General features: G+C 40.0%; 1 protein-coding gene across 3 annotated transcripts in view; it reads right to left on the reverse strand.

Moving 5' to 3' along the window:
- Positions 1-4674: 4674 nt before the first annotated feature.
- The window catches only part of NREP (neuronal regeneration related protein), a 38026-nt gene continuing 19754 nt past the window's right edge, over positions 4675-22946 (reverse strand). For all 3 annotated transcript variants that reach the window (XM_049872137.1, XM_049872123.1, XM_049872129.1), the window contains exons 4-5: positions 16666-16743; positions 4675-10257 (exon numbers count right to left, since the gene is read on the reverse strand). In XM_049872137.1, coding sequence (XP_049728094.1) covers positions 10132-10257; positions 16666-16743 — 204 coding nt within the window. In that variant the 3' untranslated portion in view covers positions 4675-10131. The remainder of the gene's footprint in view (positions 10258-16665; positions 16744-22946) is intronic.

The raw sequence follows: 22946 nt of genomic DNA on the forward strand, positions 1-22946 counted from the left end.
GCTGTCACAAGCCAAGGAACACCCGAGACCACCAGAAGCTGGGAGAGACAATTAAGGATCTTCCCTTACAGCTTCCCGAGAGAACATGGCCCCTCTGGCACCCTGAATTCAGATTTCCAGAACTGTGAGGCAAAAAATTTATGTTATTTTAAGTCATCCACATCATTTGTGGTAATTTGTTAAGGCAGCCCTAAGAAACTAATGCACTGGGTATAACAGTAACTAGGACTCATCACTGTCTTCAGCTTAGCTATGTCATAGAACACCCAACTGCCAGTGTACCATACAGCATGTCCCTGCACTGGAAGACCCTCTGCCAATGATCCCGTCCAGGTCTCAGCTGTCATTTTTTCAAAGATGCTGGATGAGCCACAAACAAGAATTCATGTAAGAGGGCAACAGGGGTAGCGAGAACTCCAAAAAATAGATCACGAGAAAACTCGTGAAAAGAACTGAGGCTATTGATCCTAGAGGAGAAGAAGTCAATGGGGTAAGGATGTGAGAGGCTGTTGTGTAGAAAAATACGGCAGCTCGCTCTGAGCAGCCTATGAAGCTCAGTGAGAGCCAGTGGGTGGGTAGAAGCTAATAGGAGTGCTGGGGTCAGAAAGCTTCCAACTGCTAATTAAAGCTGCCCAATTTGAAGGAAACTGCAAATTAATGTGTTTCTTAAAATTCTTTATTCCACAAGGTTTTCACACAACCATATGGGTCTCTTTGTGAAATAGCTAATTTGTGCATTAACAGCACTGTGTATTGTGAGAGGGAATAGATTAAAATCATATTGCTTCTATGTAGTTGTGCTCAGAGGTAAGCCTAATGGACACATGCAATAAAAGATGACTATCTTTTCTGTTCTGATTCATGAGCTGCTTGCTGTTTTGTGGGCTTTTTCCCAGGAGTGCTGGGTTCTCAGGGACTAAAGGATTGGGAGCCTATCACTTCTCCCATTGACTTGGGCCCAATGGTCTCATGCAGGTGACTTTGGCCCAGCCTTTCTGGAATACTGGGTGGAAATATAATGAAGTACACTGAATACATTGAAGGAACAGGATATTCGCACTAGAAGATATGTTACCTTTATAAGTGAAGGAAGTAAAGGTTTTAAGAAGAGTTGCCCATCTTACTCAGACCCACCAAACTTACAGTCCAGGAAGACTGACCGCCTCTGGGGATTTCCTCCTGCCATTCTCCTGTGCAGTCAGTGCCCTGTGCAGCCCATCCAGCTGCCCTGCTTAGAACTGATCAAACCAAAACCAAACCCATTGCTGTTTTGTTGATTCTGACTCATAGTGACCCTATAGCACAAAGCAGAACTGCCCCATAGGGTTTCCAAGGAGTGGCTAGCCAACCTTTTGGCTAGCAGCCGAGCTCTTAACCATTGTACCAGCAGAGCTCCAAACAGGCTATCTTTTTTTTTTTTTTTTTTTCCTTTCCTCATTTAAGTTCATTGGTGCTATGCAAACTGTCTGCATTTGACTACTCAGGTGTTAACCAAAAAGTCAGCAGTTCAAATCTACCAGCCACTCCTTGGAAACCCTATGGGACGGTTATGCTCTGTCCTATAGGGTCACTATAAGTTGGAATTGAGTCAACAGTGACGGGTTTGGTTTTTGGTTGCTAACCTAAAGGTTGGGAATTTGAACTCACCCAGCAGTGCCATGGAAGAAAGCCCTGGTGATCTGCTTCCATAAAGACTATGGCCAAGAAACCCTACTCTGTAATACATGGGGTTGCCATGACTCAGAATTGACACAATGCCAACAGATTTGGATTCTTTTTTTTTTTGGCTTTGTAATCCTTCAGGGTCCTTCCTCTGCAATGTAATAAGTTAATGACTAGCAAACTTCAAGGCTTCAGTCAGGAGAAATTCAGGCATTGTGACTAGAGGAAGAAGTATTTCTGGCCAAGAGTGAGCCCCTCAAATCACAGGGCATAAGGCAGTTGGTCAGCTAGCTCAGAAAGCTTCAAATTCTCTTGCTCACCTATCCCCAAAAACGATCTTTACAAGATATACCATCTTGCAACTTTTTAGTCAATACTGAAGTTTTTCATCATAAGTTTAAATAGTTTCAAGGGATGCAATTTTGGGCATATTGCAAATGTTTCCATTTTAAAATGAAAGATGCATTTCTTTTGTAAATGTATACAATCTAAATCTAAACACTATGATAACTAATAACCCCCTTCATTCCACTTTTAAAAATAAACACTTCTTTAACCTGCAGAAATTCCCTTTTTTTCTTTGAACTTAATTTTCATTCCACTTTCTCCAAACAATTTCATCTTAATGTAATACAATTTTTGCTTGAAAATATTTTTTGGATCACCCTGACACATAATCTGGAAACCCTGGTGGCATAGTGGTTAAGTGCTACGGCTGCTAACCAAAGGGTCAGCAGTTCGAATCCACCAGCCGCTCCTTGGAAACTCTATGGGGCAGTTCTACTCTGTCCTATAGGGTCACTGTGAGTCGGAATTGACTCAACGGCACTGGGTTTGGTTTTTTGGAACACATTATCTGCAATAAAAATGTATACAAATTTTAAAAGTTTAAGCTAATTTCTATGATCACAAAGCCATAAGTGTTAAAAAAAATCTGTACGATTGAAATATTATTATTGGCAATATACTATTGATTAAAATAACATGAATATCTTCTATTAATTATTAAACAAAATCTAAAGTTATATTGCAAACGCATCTCCATTAGATGATGGGAATATTTTGTCAGTTCATGTACCTTTAGGTAAATATTACTCATTGCTAGAGCTAGACAGGGGTCATTACCAATTCTATCTCTTTTTGTTCGTTGGTTTTCATATATGTAAGCGGTAGGCGCTGTATTTTATTACAGCACTGTACCACCTTCTGTCTGTCACATACTGTGGTGGCTTGTGGCTTGTGTCTTGTTATGATGCTGGAAGCTATGCCACTGGTAATTTGTTGTAATTTGTCACTCATGGCGGACAGGTTTCAGCGGAGCTTTCAGATTAAAACGGACTAGGAAGAAAGGCCTGGATGAAGATATACTTACAAAAATTCGCCAGTGAAAACCCTGTGGATCACAGCAAACACTGTCCCATATAGTGCTGGAAGATGAGCTCCCTAGGTTGGCAGGCACTCAAAATACACAGTGGCCACAACAATGGACTTGAGCATTTTAATGATTATGAAGATGGTGCAGGACTGGACAATGTTTTGTTTTGTTGTACATGGGGTAGCCATGAGTCAGAGCCGACTCAACTGCAGGCAACAACTTAGCAATGTAATTCAATTCTTTGAATTCCTTCTAAGTTAGACACCAAAATTTACATAACGATCTCTTATAAAAAACTATTTTAATGTTCGGTCACTGGACAACCTTGTCCTTCTTCTATTAATATTTTTAATAAGCAATGAATTGGAAAGCACCTGACTTGCAAAGAAATTTGTTCTCCAGTCGTTAGAATAATCCACTTTCTCAATTTCTGGGAAGTATACCAAGAGAGCTTTACTAAGGTTTATCAAATTATTATTAATTATACTGTAACACTTTCACTTAGACTCACCTTTTTAAACCCCTTATCTTCAGAAATGGCAGAGGAAATAGATATATTGTTCACTTCATTACACCTTTGCTAATATAATACTTTTTGATAAAATGCTTTGATATATTTCTTGCTTTAAATATATTACCACTATTTGGAGATACAGATTTAGCTCATTTATGGAAAATGTCACAAAACCTCATTGGCAATGCCAATCTTCACTGTCAAACCAATTAGCTAAATCAGATACACTTTCTGTCAGGGAAAAAAAAATTGACTTCATTTTTCAATTCAAATAGCTATTTTGAGGATTACACAAAAATCAGTGTGAATCAAAAGCACATTTTGTGAAATCGATCACTAAAAGCAGTCCAAATTAAAATAATGGTCTAATAAAATTAACTGTTCTGTGTTCAAAAAGTTATATATATATATAGATATATACATATGATTATCAATATTGCAGATTGAATTCTGTCTTCCAAATATATGTTCAATACCTGGTCCTTGTACCTGTGGATGTGATCCTATTTGGAACTGGAGTTTTGCTTTTTTATGTTAATGAGGGCATCCAAAAGCTAATTTTTTCTGAGTTATAAAAAGACCAGAAAAGACACAGGGACACACACAAGGGGAGACAAACACCAACTCAAGAAATGCCAAGGAATAGCAAGGAACCAAGGAACATCCAGGTCAACCAACAAGAAAGGAATTCACACAGCTAACACTCAAATTTGGACTTCTGGCCTTCAGAACTGTCACAAAATAAATTTGTTTTTTAAAGCCACCCACTTGTGGTATTTGTGTTACAGCAGCACTAGGTAAGTAAGACAATCAATATACTCTTTCTCCCATGAAATAAGAACAATAATAAAAGGCATGGCATATCTCTAGTAAATTTGTGTGCAACTACTGAATGGTTTTAGGAAATAAGTAAGAATAAAGTATTAAAAAAGGCTCTATGCTGCTAAGATCTAATCAGTCTGACAGCTCATAATTTTGTTGCTACTATGAAAAATGTGTTAAGCATTTTATAATGTGATGAGGAATGACCACAACTGAAATAAATATTCCATGTTATGGTTTGATAAAATAGGTTTAGACAACTTTATTAACTAATGCACTTCAAATCCCAAAGAACTCACGTGAAAATTTTTATCCTTGGGTTTTATCCATTGTATCTTGAAAAATCTGATATTTCCAAAAGGCATTCCAGTTACATTTAAATTAATCAGCATCACAAACCTATAGTGCTTTAGCTGTTCCAAGTTGCAGTTCTTCCCAGTTAAAATACATCCTAGAAGTTAGTATTGAGAATAGCAGAAAATAATTACAGTTACATGAAAAAAACATTTTTGGTATTTGGTGTTTCCTACTGATGTTCTCTTTGCTTCACTCTCTCAAGACTCTCCTTCTAGAACAAAGCATTCTTTGACAACAGTCAGGAGATGTAAGAGAAAAAAGCATTTAACAGAAATTGTCATTATGTCCGTCACTCCACTTTACCATATATCAGAATTCTGAACATCTATATACGAGCCCAATCACCTAATTTCTACGTTTCCTAACATCATAATAACCTTAATGTATATAATAAGGATAAACCCAAAACTCTATGGTAATTTGTGACTAATCTTTTTTTTTTTCCCCCTTTGTTTGCTACACCTGAGGTTTTTACATCCCAGGGTGATGCGTCATATCAGGATTTGGGATGGATGGGTGGGACCTATGTATTTATTTTATAATGTGGGGAAAGGACTATTATGAATGTAGACTCATTCTCGGGAGATCTATTCTAAGAAAGAATATAGAGGATCTGGAAATTAATTCCTTAAAGCCATCCATGAGCATGTGCTCCTTGGAAAGTCTTCCTATACCCTTAGGTGCAGATACCCCAGCTTGAAAATCGTGAGTCTATCACACTCACCCATACTGCCAAACCTGATCCAATTTTTGACCATGGGGATCTTAGGTATTGTGGGTGGACAACCAAAGAGTTCAAAAGAGGGCCCAAAAGGGTGCAGATGGAACTGCAGCAGCCCCTGCTTTGGGATCAGCAATGAGGAGCCTCTGTTTTCAGTCTGGCTTATGTACTCCAGCTCTCAAACAAAAAGATCTCGAAAGGTCCCCTGGCCCTTTGCTGGTGGAAATAAACATACTACAATTCCCTGAAACCAGACGATGAGTGCTGCAAATTCCTAACAGAGGCAAGCAGGTGATGTAAATAAGTGAAATAGAGAGGGTATAAGAAAATAGGAGGTGGTGAGAATTGTGTTGTGGAGGGTGCATGCTTCATCCAAGTGTGGAGGCTGCTATTCAGCTCAAAGCCCACTGTTGATAGACCTATTTCTCAAGGGAACGGGAAACCTGGATTTTCATGTGAAGTCCTCCAATTTGTCAGTGTTGGCAATTAAATCAACATTTTTCTAAAACACACTGTAGGCAAAACAATGCAAGTCTGCAGGTTATATCTGGTCCATGGTTGTTGGTTAGCAATTTCTGCCCAAAGGCAACATGATATTTTTGCCTCTGGAGTGAGAACAAAGTAGCCCTTAATCAAAAATTGAGTCTCCTGTTCTGACTCCACAGCCCTAGTGGTACAGTGGTTGAGAGCCATAGCTGCTATCCAAAAGGTCAGCAGTTCACATCTACCAGCCTCTCCTTGGAAACCCTACGGGGTCATATACTCTGTCCTATAGGGTCTCCACTGAGTCAGAATAGAGTTGACAGCAAGTTTTTTTTTTTTTTTTTTTTTGGCTCTGACGCCAGCTAACTGCTAGTTACTAATCTTTAACAAGTACATAGCTGATTCTTGCATGTAAGTTCTGCAGGTTTAAAGTGAAGTGCAGGATCAATCATCTAATAGCCAAGCTTCATGGAGGTTGAGACAGTTGAAATCAGCTAACCCAAGAGTCCACAGAGTTGGATGGAACTTCAGACATTTACTCCGGCTTTCAGGTTTTATAGCTTCCAAAAACATTCTCTAAATATTTCTCTTGAGGCTAAAAGAACTTTGATTAGTAAATGGAAGCTATGCAACCCCAGTATTGTGGCTCCCAGATGCTCTCTCTCCTCAAACACCTCCAGGATTTGGAGCTCCAAGGGCTGTAAAAACCTTTTTAATAAAAGAAGCTACGATTCTACTTCAACCTTTCTCACTTTCAGCCCCTGGCCTGCAATTCCCTGAGCTCTGTAACCTCAGATGGAGTGGTGGTTTTAAAATACGTCCATAGATTCTTTTATACTCCTCCCTTCAAGAGGTACAGCTTAATTTTCTCCCCTTCAGTATAAATTGTACATAGTAAAGTGACTTGCTTCTAATAACTAGAATGTGACAGATGGTGATGATTTCTGAGAATAGGTCATAAAAGGCAGTGTGACTTTCTCCTACCTCTCTCTTGAATTACTCACCCTGAGGGAAGCTGGAGGTCACGCGTATACTCAAGTGGCCCTACGGAAAGACCCATGCCAACAGCCATGGGAATGAATCATCTTGGGAGTAGATCTTCCTGCCCTAGCCAAACCTTCACGTGACTTCAACCCCACTGACATCTTGGCTGCAACCTCATGAGAGCCATAACAATAACCACTAAGCCATGCTGGTCCTAAATTCCTGACCAACAGAATCTGTGAAATAAGAACAGTTTGTTTTTTTAAGATGCAACATTTAGCAGTAATTTTTTTTATATAATAGGTAACTACTCGGCATAAAGCAGCCCAGGCCACACCACCCCCTTGGCTTGGCCTCATCACTTTTCTCTGTTCCTGGTTTAGTAAGGCAAAAAGGCAGGATGTAACCCCTCACAAGTGCAGTGACCATACAGGTGACAGGTGCCTGCTGAGTGAGGAAAGCGGGATTGTTTGTACCATGAAAGACAATTAAATTTAAGGAGGACTCTCCTTACATCCAGACTGGGCATTCTTTACAATTCCTTATTAACCTTTGGTTGGGATTACCAAAAGAAATGGTGAAATCTCCATTTTTAAGGGTTTCCCTTCAGGCTGAATGAATTCTGATATCTGGCAGGCAGCTGGGATTCAGTTGTACCCTAAGGCTTCTTTCTCTTAATAAGGGTAAACATTGAGGGTGAATAGGAAACAACAAAAATCTGAGATGTGCATTAATTTCAAATTAAACTCAGTAACCCCCAAATTAAAAAGTCTCCCCTGGCACACACGTCAAGACCCAAGATTTCTTGGACAGCATCTGATCTGCCCTCTCCAGGGGCTGTCCCCCAGTCTGGGGACAACGCTATTTGGCTTTTAACTCAGAGGTCTGTTCTTTAGTCACTGCTCAGCCAAATTTTGAACCCAAGTAGGCAATTTAGCCACTCATGTGTAGCCCAAGTTAAGGTTTCACTCCCATAATGGATGAGGAGAGACCAGCATGTATTTCTCACATAGGGAGTACGCAACCCGGTACTGTCTGATTTCAGGCCTTCGGGTTCTAGCGATGCCAAGCCCCTCTTATCATCTGCTAGGTTCCAGGTAGCTGGACACATTATGAGTTAGGTATTAATGACTCTAACTCTACCTAGAACTTTGATCCTCTTCCAAGTTTAATCCTTTTGTCTGTGTAAAAGTACAAATATTTTATGAAGAAGTGAGGTCTGGTATCTTTTTGGTGTGCGTGATGAATATAACAAAGTAGGCCTTACTGGCAGGGAGTGAGAAAGTAAGTTTTGAGGTGTGTGGGTGTGTCCTGAAAGGCAGAAAAAGCGTAGAAATAAAAGGCCTTGGTCTAACTCTCCTTTGTGCCCAGAGGCAGCTCTGCAAATGCTGCCCTAATGAGCCACTGCCTAACCTCTAATTTTATAAAACCCGAAGAAGGGAACACGCATGAAAGGCAGAGCTGATTCTTTTATATTTGCCCCTGGGTTTACTGGCCTCACACTTGGGGCTCTGGGAACACACAATGAGCATGAATCCATGAAGGCATTCAAAAGTAAATCTCTTCAATGATGAGCCAAGTCGGACAGTTACCTTACAGCTTGCATATTTATTGAACAAATCCTACTAAAATAGCTAAAATACATTGGGTACTTGTTGTGAGTGCATCAGTAAAGATCACATTGTTACAAAAGCCTGCATTTTCAGCAGTACACAACTGCAACTCTACATAAATGCCACAGATGCAGAATACTGTTTTCTCGCTCTATTTACACAGCTGGTATACCTAGTCTAACAAAGGAGGGTGGGGCGAAATGCACAGGAAACTCAGTCCAACGGGGGAGGGAGGAGAGAACCAAGGAAGAAGCGCAGTGCATGCATCATCGGTGTTAACAGTCAGAAGCGGACAGTTCAGAACCAGGCCTGCCCTGTCAAAGGAAGAGCTAAGAGACAGTTATATAAAAATTAAGGTGGGCTTTCAGACTGGCTAACACCACAACATTCCATGAGTTGATGGTATTTTCTAATTTTATTTTTGTTTATCCATTTCATTGGGAGCAAGGACAAAAATACAAACTCTACGCTTTGCTTTTCAAGATTGCCAAAAGAGTGCTCTGCCTTTTTTTTTTTTTTTTAATTTTGTAAAGTTGTTTTTCCAATTTTTGGGAAAGGTATAATTTCCATATTCCTATGAAAATGCCAATTTTTAAAATTTTTTTTCCAGAAATTATTTTTCAAAAAGAGTTTGCCCCTTTTTCAAATATCCTGTCAGACAAAAAGAACCCAAAGAGACACCTAAAAATGCCTGTAAAATTATTGCTTTTCTTTCTCTAAGTTAGGCAGGCGAGGCTACAGAAAGAAGGAGATTTGGTAAATAAATTACGGTTTTGTGATTGCTCCCGCTACAGCGATTGCACGTTTATGAGTGCTAACCCATGAGACATCAATCTCTTTCACTCTCTGGTAGCATTTACTCAACCGACAACACTGAAGAAGAAAGCCACACTGAAGACACAAGGAAAACAAGTCAATCCAGTCTAGAGAACAACATTCAGGGAAACAAAGTACCAACACCTTCTTAGAATATGGAAATAAAAAATAACTCCATCAGAGCTACCTCGCCAAGGAGCATGTTGAAAGTCCAAAATAGCACCATTCATCAGTGTCTCAGGTCCTGTGGCAGCATCTCGGTCACTTACCACAAGGAAACAATGAGTTTCAAACTACTTCTATACATCAAAAGAGTACATGGATAAAATATAGAGATATACAGACAATTGATGAACATAAACTACTAGGCTTGTTACATCTAAATGAAAAAAAAAAAAAAAAAATTAGGGGGACTCTCAGCCTCTGCCAGAAGCAGTCGGGAGCTGTGTGAGTGAAAAGGCAGGAGTGGACCGGTTATGGGAGAGCAGTGGGAGTTTGAGTTGTGGAAGACATTGTTGTAGCGAACCAGGCCTGAAGGCCCACCTGTAAGGGTTGTAAACGTGGATTCACAGTGTGAAATTCTGAGCGTTTTCACTTGAGTCAGAATGATTAAAAACTGGTTTGATGATACCTATTTGTCCACTGTAAATTCTCTAAAGCAAGGCTCAGAGTCCCATAGTTTCTTCTTATACTTGATGATTTACACATAAAAAAATCCCATATATGATACCATGATCTCATCAATACCCATACACCATATGTAATACAAATGGAGGTGTTACGATTAAAAAGAGAAGAGGTAACTGATTCTTGGGGGACAGAGTTCATCGCCGCCAACTGGAGTCAGGGAGGCAGCCGCAGTCTCATTGCCCTTCTTGCGATTCACTTCCTTTGGGACAGGAAGTCTTCCCTGAGAAGTAGGCAGGGCCATACACAAAGACAAACACACACACAAAAGAGATTAAAAAAGTTAACATGCTTCTGAAACCATTTTTTAAAACTTTGCTTCTCCCCCCTGCTTTTTATCCTTGAACTCCTGATGTTTGGCACACAGAGTTTACATATTAAACACAGTTTACCTGAATGTAAATATTAGATCTGTGGGGGCATGAAGTAATTAGAAACTAGCCTCCTTTGCTTCAGGAGAATGAAGCGCTACTCTGATGGTGGTGCCAGTCATGTCTGAGGCGGCATTCCCCAGAGTCAGCTTTCTGACAGTAATTTCTAGTATAAGATAGTGCCCAACGTCAGCCTGGCTGAGAGGTGCTAATAGGAGTGTTACTAGATAAATTCTTTTCCTGAGAGAGCTCAATAAGAATGGTAGAGGGGGGTAATAATATGTGTTCTAATATACAATAAAAAATATTTTTAAAAAATCACAACTTGCAGAAATCTTTTTTATGTATGGTTTATTCTATATGCAACTGGCACATTCCACATGGGCCCTGAGGTCAGAACCAGAATTGGGTGCCAAAGGTGGGAGGGTTTAGGAGGGGTATACATGCAGGCGGGGCAGTGGTTGTGGGAAAGAAAAGGACGGTGGGCAACCAAGGCCAGAAGAGAGTGAGATGCAGCTAGGATGAATACCAAAACCAGAACCAAACCTGCTGCCCTCGTTTCCAACTCATAGGACAGAGCAGAACTGCCCCATAGGGTTTCCAAGGAGCAGCTGGTGGATTTGAACTGCTGACCTTTTGGTTAGCAGCCAAACTCTTAATCACTGTGCCACCAGGGCTCCAAACCAAAAAAACCCATTGCCATCAAGTTGATTCCAACTCATAGTGACTCACAGTGACCCTACAGGACAGAGTGGAACTGCCCCATAGAATTTCCAAGGAAAATGCCTGGTGGATTCGAACTGCCCACCCTTGGTTAGCAGCCATAGCACTTAACCACTATGCCACCAGGGTTTCCAACTAGTATGAATAGACTATTCTAAGACTCTCCTCACCACCTGATGAGTGGGGTTTTTGTGTGACAATAAGACTAATGACCCATCAAGCATTCAACCTCAGGCTGCTGCTATAGACACCTGCTGTGGAGGGGCGCTCCCCATCATAACCAAAAGGCAAGAGGAAAGGACAGTGAAGCTCATTTGCCCATGCAATGTAAGAGAAACATCTTAATTTGCCACAAATACATTTGAATGCCCCTTTCAGACAGGCAAATGATGAAGATTTGACAAGTCTCTCTTTTAGCTAAACCAATAATAAACTAGAGTTTTTGCGGGGGGGGGGGGAATACTAATTACGGTTTTAAAAGTTTTTTTTTTTTTTGCTCAGGTCACATGTTTTAACAGGACAGTTTTAATAAGCCAATTTGACTGAAAATAAGTCCTTGGATTAAAGTCATATTCTTGCTTTGTGATCTGTAAATTACTGCATTTGATTTTTTTTAATAATTCGGAAGTCAGGAAACTTCCAAACAACTTGAAACCAAATAAACATTTTCAACAGCCCCAGGATGAACTAAATGCAACAGACAATCAACTTTAAGAAGTCTTATTTACTGTATAGATTTTCCATATTAAACACGTGGTGTACCTAAATTTTGTATTTGAAGAAAAAAAAAAAAAAACCCAGCCTTTGAGGACACACATTTTTAGGGCATATATAAAATCTACTACCTTTATAGTTCAATGCTCCAATCTTAAAATGAATTAGAGGGAGTTTGATATAATTACATACCAGTGAGACCAAACCAGAAATCACAAACTAAGAAATTCACCACGGACACACATAGACACATGGGCACACAGACACCTACAGACACACTAAAGGATACAGGTGAATTTCCCAAAAGTATTATACTGGGCAGTTCCTTTCAGCTGCGAAAATAAGTACAGTCTTGAAATTTTGGCATGCAATCTCAAGATGACAAAAAGAAATCCACTGTAATACTAATGGCTTTAAAATAGTGCTTTTGTTTCCCAATCAAGCAGTGAGCATGGTTCATGATGTGACAAACTTAGGTTTTACATAAATGAAGAGTTCAATAGCTGTTAATTTCACTCTTATATTTAATTGTCATGGGCCAGGAGGGGAAAGTGAAAGTTTATAAAAGTTACTTCACTCAACAACCATACCCTTTCCATGGCTGTCCTTAAAGCTGTCTACTTCAATTCAGACTTACCTTTTCAAAACTGAATGCACAGAACATTAGTCTCTCTACACAGAAGTCTCAGTCTCACTAATCTTTTATCTCCATGAAAAATACACAACAAAATGAAATAAAGAGCTGGGTGAGATTTGTGTAATTTGGGGTATGCATTCAGGGGGTGTTCCTGTGTGGTGCAAATGGTTTATGTGCTTGGCTGCTAACCAAAAGGTTGGAAGTTTGAGTTCACCCACAGGTGCCTTGGAAGAAGGTCTGGCAATCTATTTCCAAAAAATCAGCCATTGAAAACCCTGTGGAACACAGGTCTACTCTGACATGCATGCAGTCACCACGAGTCAGGGTTGACTCAATGGCAACTAGTACTGGTAAAAAAGACCAAAACTTCCAGAAAAAAAACCATGAAGGTGATTATTTCAGACATGAATTGACTATTTTTGCTTTTCGTCCCCACTCTTTTGAAGCCCCAAAATATTCATGGCATTTATTTATTTATTATTCATGTCCTGAGTGCCTACTATGGCTTTAGCACTCTATTAGATTTTGAGGCTATATAAATAAAAACAGAAACAAAAACAGTCCCTGTCCATCCTACCCTTAATTAGTTTACTGTATGGGAGGCACCCAAGTCAAAGGACAAAGGCCAGGCAAGGCGCTACGCCTTGCAGGGAGGCGAGCTACTGAAGGAAGCACCCAGAGGGCACATAATCCAACACGCCTGCGGGCAGAGGAGCTCCTGGACAGGTAAAGTTCTCTGCATCCTCCCTTTGGAGCCCAGCCATTGCTGGAGTGTTTTATGTTCAATCCTCTCCTGAACTCAGCACTCATCTTTAAAAAAAAAAAAAAAGGATGAAAGTCTTTCTGCCCCCATTAAAAGAATCTTTGGCTTCTGTAACAAGGGAAGGAGGTACTTTGAAGAAGGGACACAGAGGCATCTTATTTCTCCAGAAGTCAGCCTTAGAAGAATACAGGCAAAAACAGTCATATTTTCCTCTATCACGCAGCAGATAATGGCCCCTATCAGACTGAGGGGAAAGCCTGGCGGCGTAGTGGTTAAGTGCTATGGCTGCTAACCAAGAGGTCAGCTGTTTGAATTCGCCAGGCGCTCCTTGGAAACTCTATGGGGCAGTTCTACTCTGTCCTATAGGGTCGCTATGAGTCGGAATCAACTCAGCGGCACTGGGTTTGGGTTTTTTGTTTTATCAGACTGAGGACTCTGAGTGGAACAAATGCTTTGTGCTTGTCTACTAACCTAGACGTTGGCAGTTCGAAGCCACCCAGCGGCACTGTGGAAGAAAAGGCTGGTCAATCTTCTTTCATAAAGATTACAGCCAAGAAAACCCTATAGGGCAGTTCTACTGACTCACATGGGGTCGCCAAGAGTTGAGATCGACTAGAAGGCAACTTTTTTTTTTTTTTAACCAGGCTGGGGAACTCGAATTGTCTAGATGGCTGAGGGGGAGGGGAAAGGCAGATGTGTCCAGCCACTCCCACAGGCTGGTTTGCCTGCATGTCACTACAGCTAGTGTATACTAGGTTGAATGGCCCTCCCTGATGATAACCTAAAAAAAAAAACCCGTTGCTGTCGAGTCAATTCCTACTCATAGCGACCCTACAGGGCAGAGCAGAACTGCCCCATAGAGTTTCCACAGAGTTTCCAAAGAGCTCCTGGTGGATTTAAACTGCTGACCTTTTGACTAGCAGCCGTAGCTCATAACCACTATGATTGTTACTAAATATGTGTTTTTGATCAAGTAAGTCACGGTAATTTTTCTTACAATTATGCAAACACGACTTTTCCAGAAGGAAACTGCTGGAAAAAGGACAAATATATTATGCTTAAAATACTATTCACGTGTTTAGAGAACAGAGTTAATATCCAAAACCAATACCAAAACCCAATGCTTTGGAGTCAATTGTGACTTATAGTGACCCTATAGGACAGAACAGAACTGTCCCATAGGGTTTCCAAGGCTGTAAATCTTTACAGAAGCAGATTGCCACATCTTTCTCCTACGGAACAGCTAGTGAGTTAGAACCACCAATCTTTCAGTTAGCAGCCAAGCACTTAATTACTGCACCACCAGGGCTCTAGGAGCGAGTAAAGCCAGCACATTTTATGTGGGCCCGGAGGTCAGAACCAGAAATGGGTACCAAAGGTGGGAGGGTTTGGGAAGGATATACATGGGTGGGGGAGGGGAGTGGTTCTGGGAAAGAAGAGGATAGCGGGAAACCAAGGCCAGGAGAGAGTGAGATGCAGCTAGGATGAATACCAAAACCAGAACCAAATCCACTGCCGTCAAGTTTATTCCGACTCACAGTAACCCTATAGGACAGAGGAGAACTGCCCCATAGGGTTTCCAAGGCCTGGAGTGAGTAAAGAACTTGAAATAACAGAAGCCCTAATCCCTGGATCCACTGTGCCAAGCCCCTGGAGCATGTGTCAGTGTTGGCAAAGCCTAAGAACAAGACTAGCTTTCCAAGTGGAAAGGGAGGAATCGTTGATCTCACTGAGGAACTGTCATAGCCGTGCTCCTGTGCTTGATGGCACCATATCAAAGGCAGGGCCTTTGGTGCCTGAATGGGGCAGGAACTAATGCAAGGCTATACTTTGTTTTTCCCTTTATCGTATCTCACTCTTGGCTGCATCAGGGGAATTATGTCCCAAGTTGGCCTCACAGCGGTGAATACAGTGGTAGTGGGGTGGTGGGGCATGGCTGTGTTTTAACCAGGGCTTGAAACCAGTTCATTCCCAGTTCAAATCCCTGCTGAGAATTTGCATTTCAAACAAGTTCCCTGCTGAGAATTTGCATTTCCACCCCAGATATACTGAATCAGAATCGACATATTTAACAAGATCCCCAGGTGATTCTCATGTATCACTTCCTAGGAACTTACCTGAAACGCAAATTCTCAGCAGGGGTTTGAATCAGAACTAACTGGTTCCAAGCCCTGGTTTTAACCAAAGCCCTGGTAAGTAGTCGTCAGTATTTGAGCTCCTTTCCATTCTAACTCTACAAGATCAGCGTAAGTCTAGCTCAGACAGTGCCAAGACCATTTTGTTCACCTTCTTCCCTGCCAGTGATTTCAACCTTGACCTTCAGAAATTCTCTGAAAGATTAAAAGTGATTTAGGGTTGTTTTGTTTGAATGCGAACTGCCAGTTGAACCACCCTCTTCAACTTCTGCCTGTCAGTAAATATAGGGCATTACTGAAATCATTTAGTGTAAATAAAATAGTTTCTTAAATATACCAGTAATATCTAGGGGAGGTCCCACCATTGGCCAATTTCTTATGAAACTTTCAAATGGAAATTTTATTTTCTATGGACTCTATTTTTCTTTATTAATTGCAAAATCAACAGGTCAGTGGTAAAAAGTACAGCCCTCTTGCTTGAGGTCAAATTGATATTTACCCTAGCAGGCAAAGTCCAAAGGTATCTACAGTAAAAACTGGTAAATATTTTTTTCAGAAATGGTGCCAAAATCCAAAATATAAATTTTACATTTTTTTTTTTAAGGCAACAGTACTTTTTAGATGTCAGAACAATTAAAGCATGTTTAAAGGAAATGTTTTTAGATCTGAATACTAGAAGAAATTTAACAATTTTTTTATGTTCTTTGTTATGTTTCATAGGTAATCTTATTAGACATTTGGACATAAATATTAGCAGAAAAATGTCTTCATCTTATACTTTTAAGATAGTTTTTACTTCGTTCATCATACTTGAGTTTACCAACCAGGAATAGAAAAAATGTACTATCAATAAAATGTATACATAATATATTAATTCCATGATTCTTAAGTGAAAATGTGCCTTGGACTTATTGGTCAAGAACCGAAGATAACGTGAACTTTAAGAATCATAGGACATTCAGATACAATTTTTAAAAATATACGTTATTTTCAAAGTCATCACAGTATCAGGTTACTGAATTATTACAGACTATCCCATTGCTGTCAAGTCAATTCTTATCTCATAGCGACCCTATAGGGCACAGTAGGACTGCCCCATAGGGTTTCCAGGAAGCAGCTGGTGGATTTGAACTGCTGACCTTTTGGTTAGCAGCCAAGCTCTTAACCACTGTACCACCAAGGTTCCATTGCAGACTACAATGGATATTAAAATAAAGAAATAACTCTGATTCCTAAAATGTTTCTAATTTGAAATATGTGCTAACAAAATGGTAGCTCAGGATCTTACCTTAGGAAGCCTTCCCTCCATTTCCTCGTTTGGAAATGGTTCTCGACTGACCCAGACAAACAGATCCGGGTAATAAGCCTGTAGAGACATAAAAGCACACACATTCAGATTAAAAACAGGACCTACTCTGAAACCTCATGAGATCAGCTTCATGAGCTCGATTCTCCTCAGTGTTCAGTCACTTATTTCTTGATTGCAGTGTAGAGTACTAGGGAAGCCCGTTAACTCTTTAACGCTGTTACTGGGCTGCTGAATGCGCACTGCACTCAGCCAAGTTTTAATTCAATGTCTTCCAAGTCCAAGTCCAAGACAGCAGAGATATCAATCAATGTTAACTTCAGCAGATGAGGTAGCAGTTTAATAGCATGTCTTGCTAAGCAAACTAAGGCACTGGGAAGGCCTAATGCTCTAAACAAAAAAACCCACTTCCGTGCAGCCAGTTCTGACTCATGGCAGCCCCATCTGTTACAGAGTAGAACTGCCCCAGAGGGTTTTATGGAAGATCACCAGGTCTTTCTTCTGATGTGCTGCTGGGTGAGTTTAAACGGCCAACCTTTAACAGAAAAAATCAAAACCAAACCTGTTGCTGTCAAGTCAATTCCAACCCATTGCGACCCTGTAAGATAGAATAGAACTGCCTCACAGTTTTCAAATAGCGCCCGGTGGATTCAAACCACTGACCTCTTGGTTAGCAGCCATAGTTCCTAACCACTGAGCCACCAGGGCTTCCCAGATGAGCACAAACCATTTGCATCACCCAGGAACCTTTGATAAATATCCTTGCAAAACTCTGTATTTGTGAGGTAAGTGTGTCATTCACCCATCAAACACCATTAGGGATGATTCCAATAATTTACTAGAAATCTAAGATTCTGCCCATCCTCTCGGCCACCAACAACACACTCCATCCTGCTGCCTGAAAGCAGCTCCATCAGCATACAGAGGGCCGGGCGATGGGCAGCATGACCATGAATGATTCAGAGAACACTAGCTGATGAATTCAGGGGTGGGAGAGCTGGAGAGTGAGTGGAACTGAGTAACTCCCCTTTAAATATACAAAGGGTTATTATCATAAGAAGGTTGCTGACCAGCTGTTCTCCATCTCCAGTAAAGACATGCGTGGGAGGAAAGGGCTTAAATTACAACTACAGATTTAGGTCAGCTATAAGGAAGAACTTGGCAGAACAGTTGTTAACTTACTAAAAGAATTGAGGAGAAAACTGTGAAACCTTCTTTAAAAAATTTAGAAAGAGGATCCAACAACCATCTGTCAGGGCTAATTCATATTTGATATAACGCTGCTTGAAGGGAGGGTGCAATTAGATAAAATCCCCTCCAAATCTGATTCTCTAAATGCTGTGAATAAGCCTCACACTTAATAATGATTAAGAATCACACCTCAACGTGGGATCAAATTGACAACAGCAACTCAAAAGGTCAGACAAGCGGCTTAGGGGTCAGTGAGTTGACGCGGAAGGAACAATTCGGTACAGGAGGATGAGGATGGTCGCACAACTAGAAGAATGTAATGAACATCACTGAAATGTACATGCACACACAGATTAGGTGCCATTTTTGTTTTTGAAAACACTAGATAAGAAAGCCTGACCATTAGCCTAACTGCAATGTTTTCTATGTCCCAATCATCCCGTTTGGTCAAGGGATTTGAAGCAGACAATGTGGGCGGCTAACTGTGTTGACTCTTTGAGGTAATCTAACAGTATCTTCGCTCTACTCTAGTAACAGCACATCCCACTTTACAAAGCCACTTTTGCATACATTACCTAATTTACCTCCTCACAGTAGACTGAGTTGGTCTTATTCTCATTACACAATTGAGGAAATTGAAACTCAAAAAAAAGGTCAACTGACTTGCCCAAAGGTCACAGAGACAGTATAAGGTAGGAACAGAACTCAAAACCAGGCTTCCCGATTCTACACTTCAGTTCTTTCAACTTAACTCCTGCCTTTGTATTATGCAGGGCACAAATCACCTACCACCTCTCCTTCAAAATTATGTCAATCCACAGCCACCACCCACACTTGAGTCTTAAATGCTGACAGCTCATCCTGTAAGAACTAGAACTATTTTTCAATCTTGACCATGTGGTTCCTCTTACCCCAACCAGCTTTCTTTCCCTCCTTGGCCCAGCTCCTTCTGGGAGAATTGCACCATGTGCCTTGTTTCTGACATTTCCTTTGGCCAGGAAGGGGTAAAGAAAACAAAATTACCATCTAAAATACACAAGGGTTTTTCAAAGCTTAAAACAAAGCCACAGCACACAAAACCCCAGTTTGAGCTTAACTTTAGAGGACCCCAGACTGGAATCAACTGTAAATATAGTTAATGTAAATGGGTATAAAACAGTTAAATTTCTACTGACTTTAATAACATGTTTTAAGTACAATTAAAAATATTCATGACAAAGTTCTCTTGGGAACCAAAAATGTTGATAAAAATACACAGAAAATCTTGGTAGGCACACAGATGCAATTAAAAGTAAAATCAAGTAAATGTGATTTCTGTACTCTCGTGCTTTTTCTGGGAGTATTCCGTTTTAACAAAACGGCACTTCTTTAGCACTGAACTTCTGGGCTCAAAGCATCAATCCTAAAGCCACCCAAGTCTAATCTGCAGGGGAAATAACTTGCCTCTCAGAAATTATTACACTCATTATTCTAACAATTTGTTTTTCCAGGAACTTTATTTTTGTTAGGAAGAAAAGTCAATTATTTTTGCCAAAGAGCTTAGGGAAATGAGTAACAGATAGTGAATCCACAAAGTGAATCCTCAACTTTGTTCCATTGAGACATATTAATTTAGCCACAAATTGACCAAGGGCATTTCTAATTAGGCATTTTTTTAGTGTCTGAATCATAATCACTGTCTCCTTTAGAAAAAATAAATGTCACTTTAGCTTTGTCTCCTTTAGAGTCAGAGTCTTAAGCCAAAAATGGCTGTGACAGAGAAACTCAGTTACATTCTTAAAACCTGCTTGGCTAGTCTCTAAGAGCTCAGCATATCCCTGGACATAGTACCTGGAAAAAAAAAAAAAAAAAAGTACCTGAAGGGGATATTTAAACTTCATTTTTATTTTTAGTAGTTGGGTTTAAAAAAGGTTGTAGATTATTGGAAATAAATGCTGTCTACATTACAGCCTTTCTCTTATACCTCTGGTGTTTTCTGACTCTAAAATGAAGGGCTTAAAAGAAAAGATCCATTGACAATGATTACCCTTGCGCTCAAATGACTCAGACCCAACATTTGGTATTCTGCAAGGGCCTCAACTTTTATCTCCTTTCTTTCCCAGTGCTACATGGAGAAACAGTAGCCACAAGCAACAATTATTCTCCTTCTGTCAAAAGTCACCTCAATTTGTCTACAGTGTGTTTGTGGCACTCTACTGAAACTTTTAGGATTCTGAGGTATCTATGTCAAACAGAGTGCAATCTTGCCTTCAGCTGAAACCAATTTTAAATCTCTTCCTCATCCGAACATCGGAGCATCTTCTAGCCTACTATCCAGGTTCTGGTGCTGGCAGTTAGGGATACAATGCTACTTTTCAACCTACTTCTTACCAGTGCCCATGTGTTCATTCACCAAGAGTTCACAAGACACCTGCAACAATGTGCTGGACACCGTGTTAGGTGCTTGCCTTCTAGGAGCTCACAATCTGGGAGTGAGGGACAGCAGGGGAGATAAACTCATGAAAAGATAGTTTTAAAACTATACTTTAAGCACAGTAAAAGACAAAAAACAAGTGTATGTTTGTCAAACATAATTTTTGTTGTTGTTGTTAGGTGCTGTCCTGTTGGTTCCAACTCATACCAACCTTGCATACAACAGAATGAAACACTGCCCGGTCCTGCGCCATCCTCACAATCGCTGCCATGTTTGAGCCCATTGTTGGAGCCACCGTATCTGTCCATCTTGTTAACGGTCTTTCTCTTTTTTGCTGACCCTCTACCTTACCCAGCATGATGTCCTTCTCCAGGGACCGGCCCCTCCCGATAACATGTCCAAAGCAGGTGAGACAAAGTTTCGTCATCCTTGCTTCTAAGGAGCATTCTGGCTGTACTTTTTCAAGACAGATTTGTTTGTTCTTCTGGAAATGCGTGGTATATTCAATATTCTTCACCAACTCCATAATTCAAGTGCATCAATTCTTCTTTTGTCTTTCTTACCCGTTGTCCAGCTTTTGCTTATCCATAGTACAACAAACTGACAAACGTCAAACATAAAAGTACTGGAATATGTATCAACGGTGTAAATAAAACAAACCCAATCTTTAGCCAAACCACCAGTAGTGCTGGGAACAGAGAAGATTAGGGTGTCAGTAGCAGATCTGGGAGGGTGTACGACAGCTGTCAGGTGCAAGCCAAGAAGGATAGAAAGTTGAGGGATAAGAGTGCAGTGGGCTCATGAGCCTCCATGCACGAGAGCACCCCTGTAGCCAGGACTCACTGCAACTCTCAGTGACTACGACAGTCACAACACAAATGTGACCCCACAGTTTGTTGTGCCCTCAGTTTTCTAACTATTTCAGAATATTGGGAGCCAACCATGATCCAGTGTTTGAGGCTTTTAAGTATTGATAATAAGTGAGTCAGAAAACAAACTGATTCATCTTTCAGGAGTTCATTTGTACGTTAGACACTGAAGCTCTTCATTCTTCTTGGTACTGGTCAATTGATGCTCCAAAAATGGGCACGTGGCTTTATACTGTATTCCATTCAGTCACTTGTCTGGATTCAAGTTAAAGACCAATTAAATTAATTTTTTTTTTTTTTTCCTTTTTAAACCTCGCTGAGCTCTCTCTCTTGTTTTTATTGGTGGTGGTTTGTGTCTTAGAAAATTTTAAGTGTTCTGGGTTGTACACATGGGAATACCTCAAAATTCTTGCTTTATTAAACAGGTAAAGTTTCCCTTAATCTTCACAAGTGTGTGTTCTTTAAATAATGTCTTCTATATAAAAATAAACTATTTTTTGATGTTGCTCAAGTAAAATCCTTAAAACCCTCTATAATACTATTCTTCTAGAAGTCAGTTAGGAAATTGGAAAAGCAAACTACATCCTCAACACTTAAGAGAACATGAGTGTTTGTAGAAAATATACAGAGGAAGGAAATTTTTATTATTTTAAATTGGAGAAAATGTGAAAATTTTGCTTGAATCTTGGGAAAGGATGAATGTTTCTGCTTGTCTCTAAGCACATTAATTAGCGCATCTTCTACAATGCTACACATTTATCTCACTGATGATTACCTTTAAAAACAACAAAAACATGAAGAACCACATTGGTTTAAGTACACTAATCATGATAGGTATTTATTTCGATATCCATGAGCAACTCTTAGGTAAAACCTATTTTCCATTTCCAAGTATACCTGATATATTTAAACCCATAATATATTTAAATATACTTTTCTGCTGAAAATGTTCTATTTCACGCCGACTCTCTTAAATCTATTTGATGTTTAGGTATTTCAGTTTTAATTGCCTATCACAGCATACAAGTCAAGAATTAAATGTTCATGGTTTTCTCTTTATGTCTGTTTGTATGTATTTAGAGGCTTGTTTTATTTTCTGGACTGCACGTGAAAAGAGAACTTTTTTTTTTTTTTTCAGTCTACAAGGCAATTAGCTTGTTATGATTATTAGTCAGTACGAGCTATTACAAATGACTGACAATTAGCATTTCAAATTGGGGAAAAAGTGGGGAAAATCAGAGACCAGTCTTCTAAAGCCCTAAAACATGCAAACTGAGCACTTAAATTATTTCTTTAAGCTTTTTAATTTCAAAACTGCTCTTTAGCTTCCAATATTATGGTCCATATCAGAAACAAACTAAAAGTTCCTTGACATTTTTCCTATCACTTCTACTATACGACATATAAAACTTGAATTATATCTATTACCTGTTTCTAAATTTGTATTTTTCCTTTACTTACTGTCTTTGCCAATATTTCGCTGGGGAGACTGCTCTGTAAGAATGATCTTCAAAGGCAGGGTCATATCTTTATTCAGACCCTAAATACACCACATACACATATACAGTTTACCTAATTGGTTAACATATACTTTCTCAGAAGTCTGCCATGAAGCCTTGGTCGGACTACAATTGTGTGAATTGATATGTTGCTGTCTGAGCTATTACTGACCATAACTGTAAGATTACTCTCCCTGGTGGGGTCTGATGTCCTTAAAGAATGCACATCCATGGCTTTTTGGTGGCTTACCAAGATTGGTGCCCACCCTTTGCAAATGAAAAAGCTGATTA

This window comes from Elephas maximus, chromosome 2 (genome assembly GCF_024166365.1).
Source record: "Elephas maximus indicus isolate mEleMax1 chromosome 2, mEleMax1 primary haplotype, whole genome shotgun sequence".
NCBI classification, from domain to species: Eukaryota; Metazoa; Chordata; class Mammalia; order Proboscidea; family Elephantidae; genus Elephas; species Elephas maximus.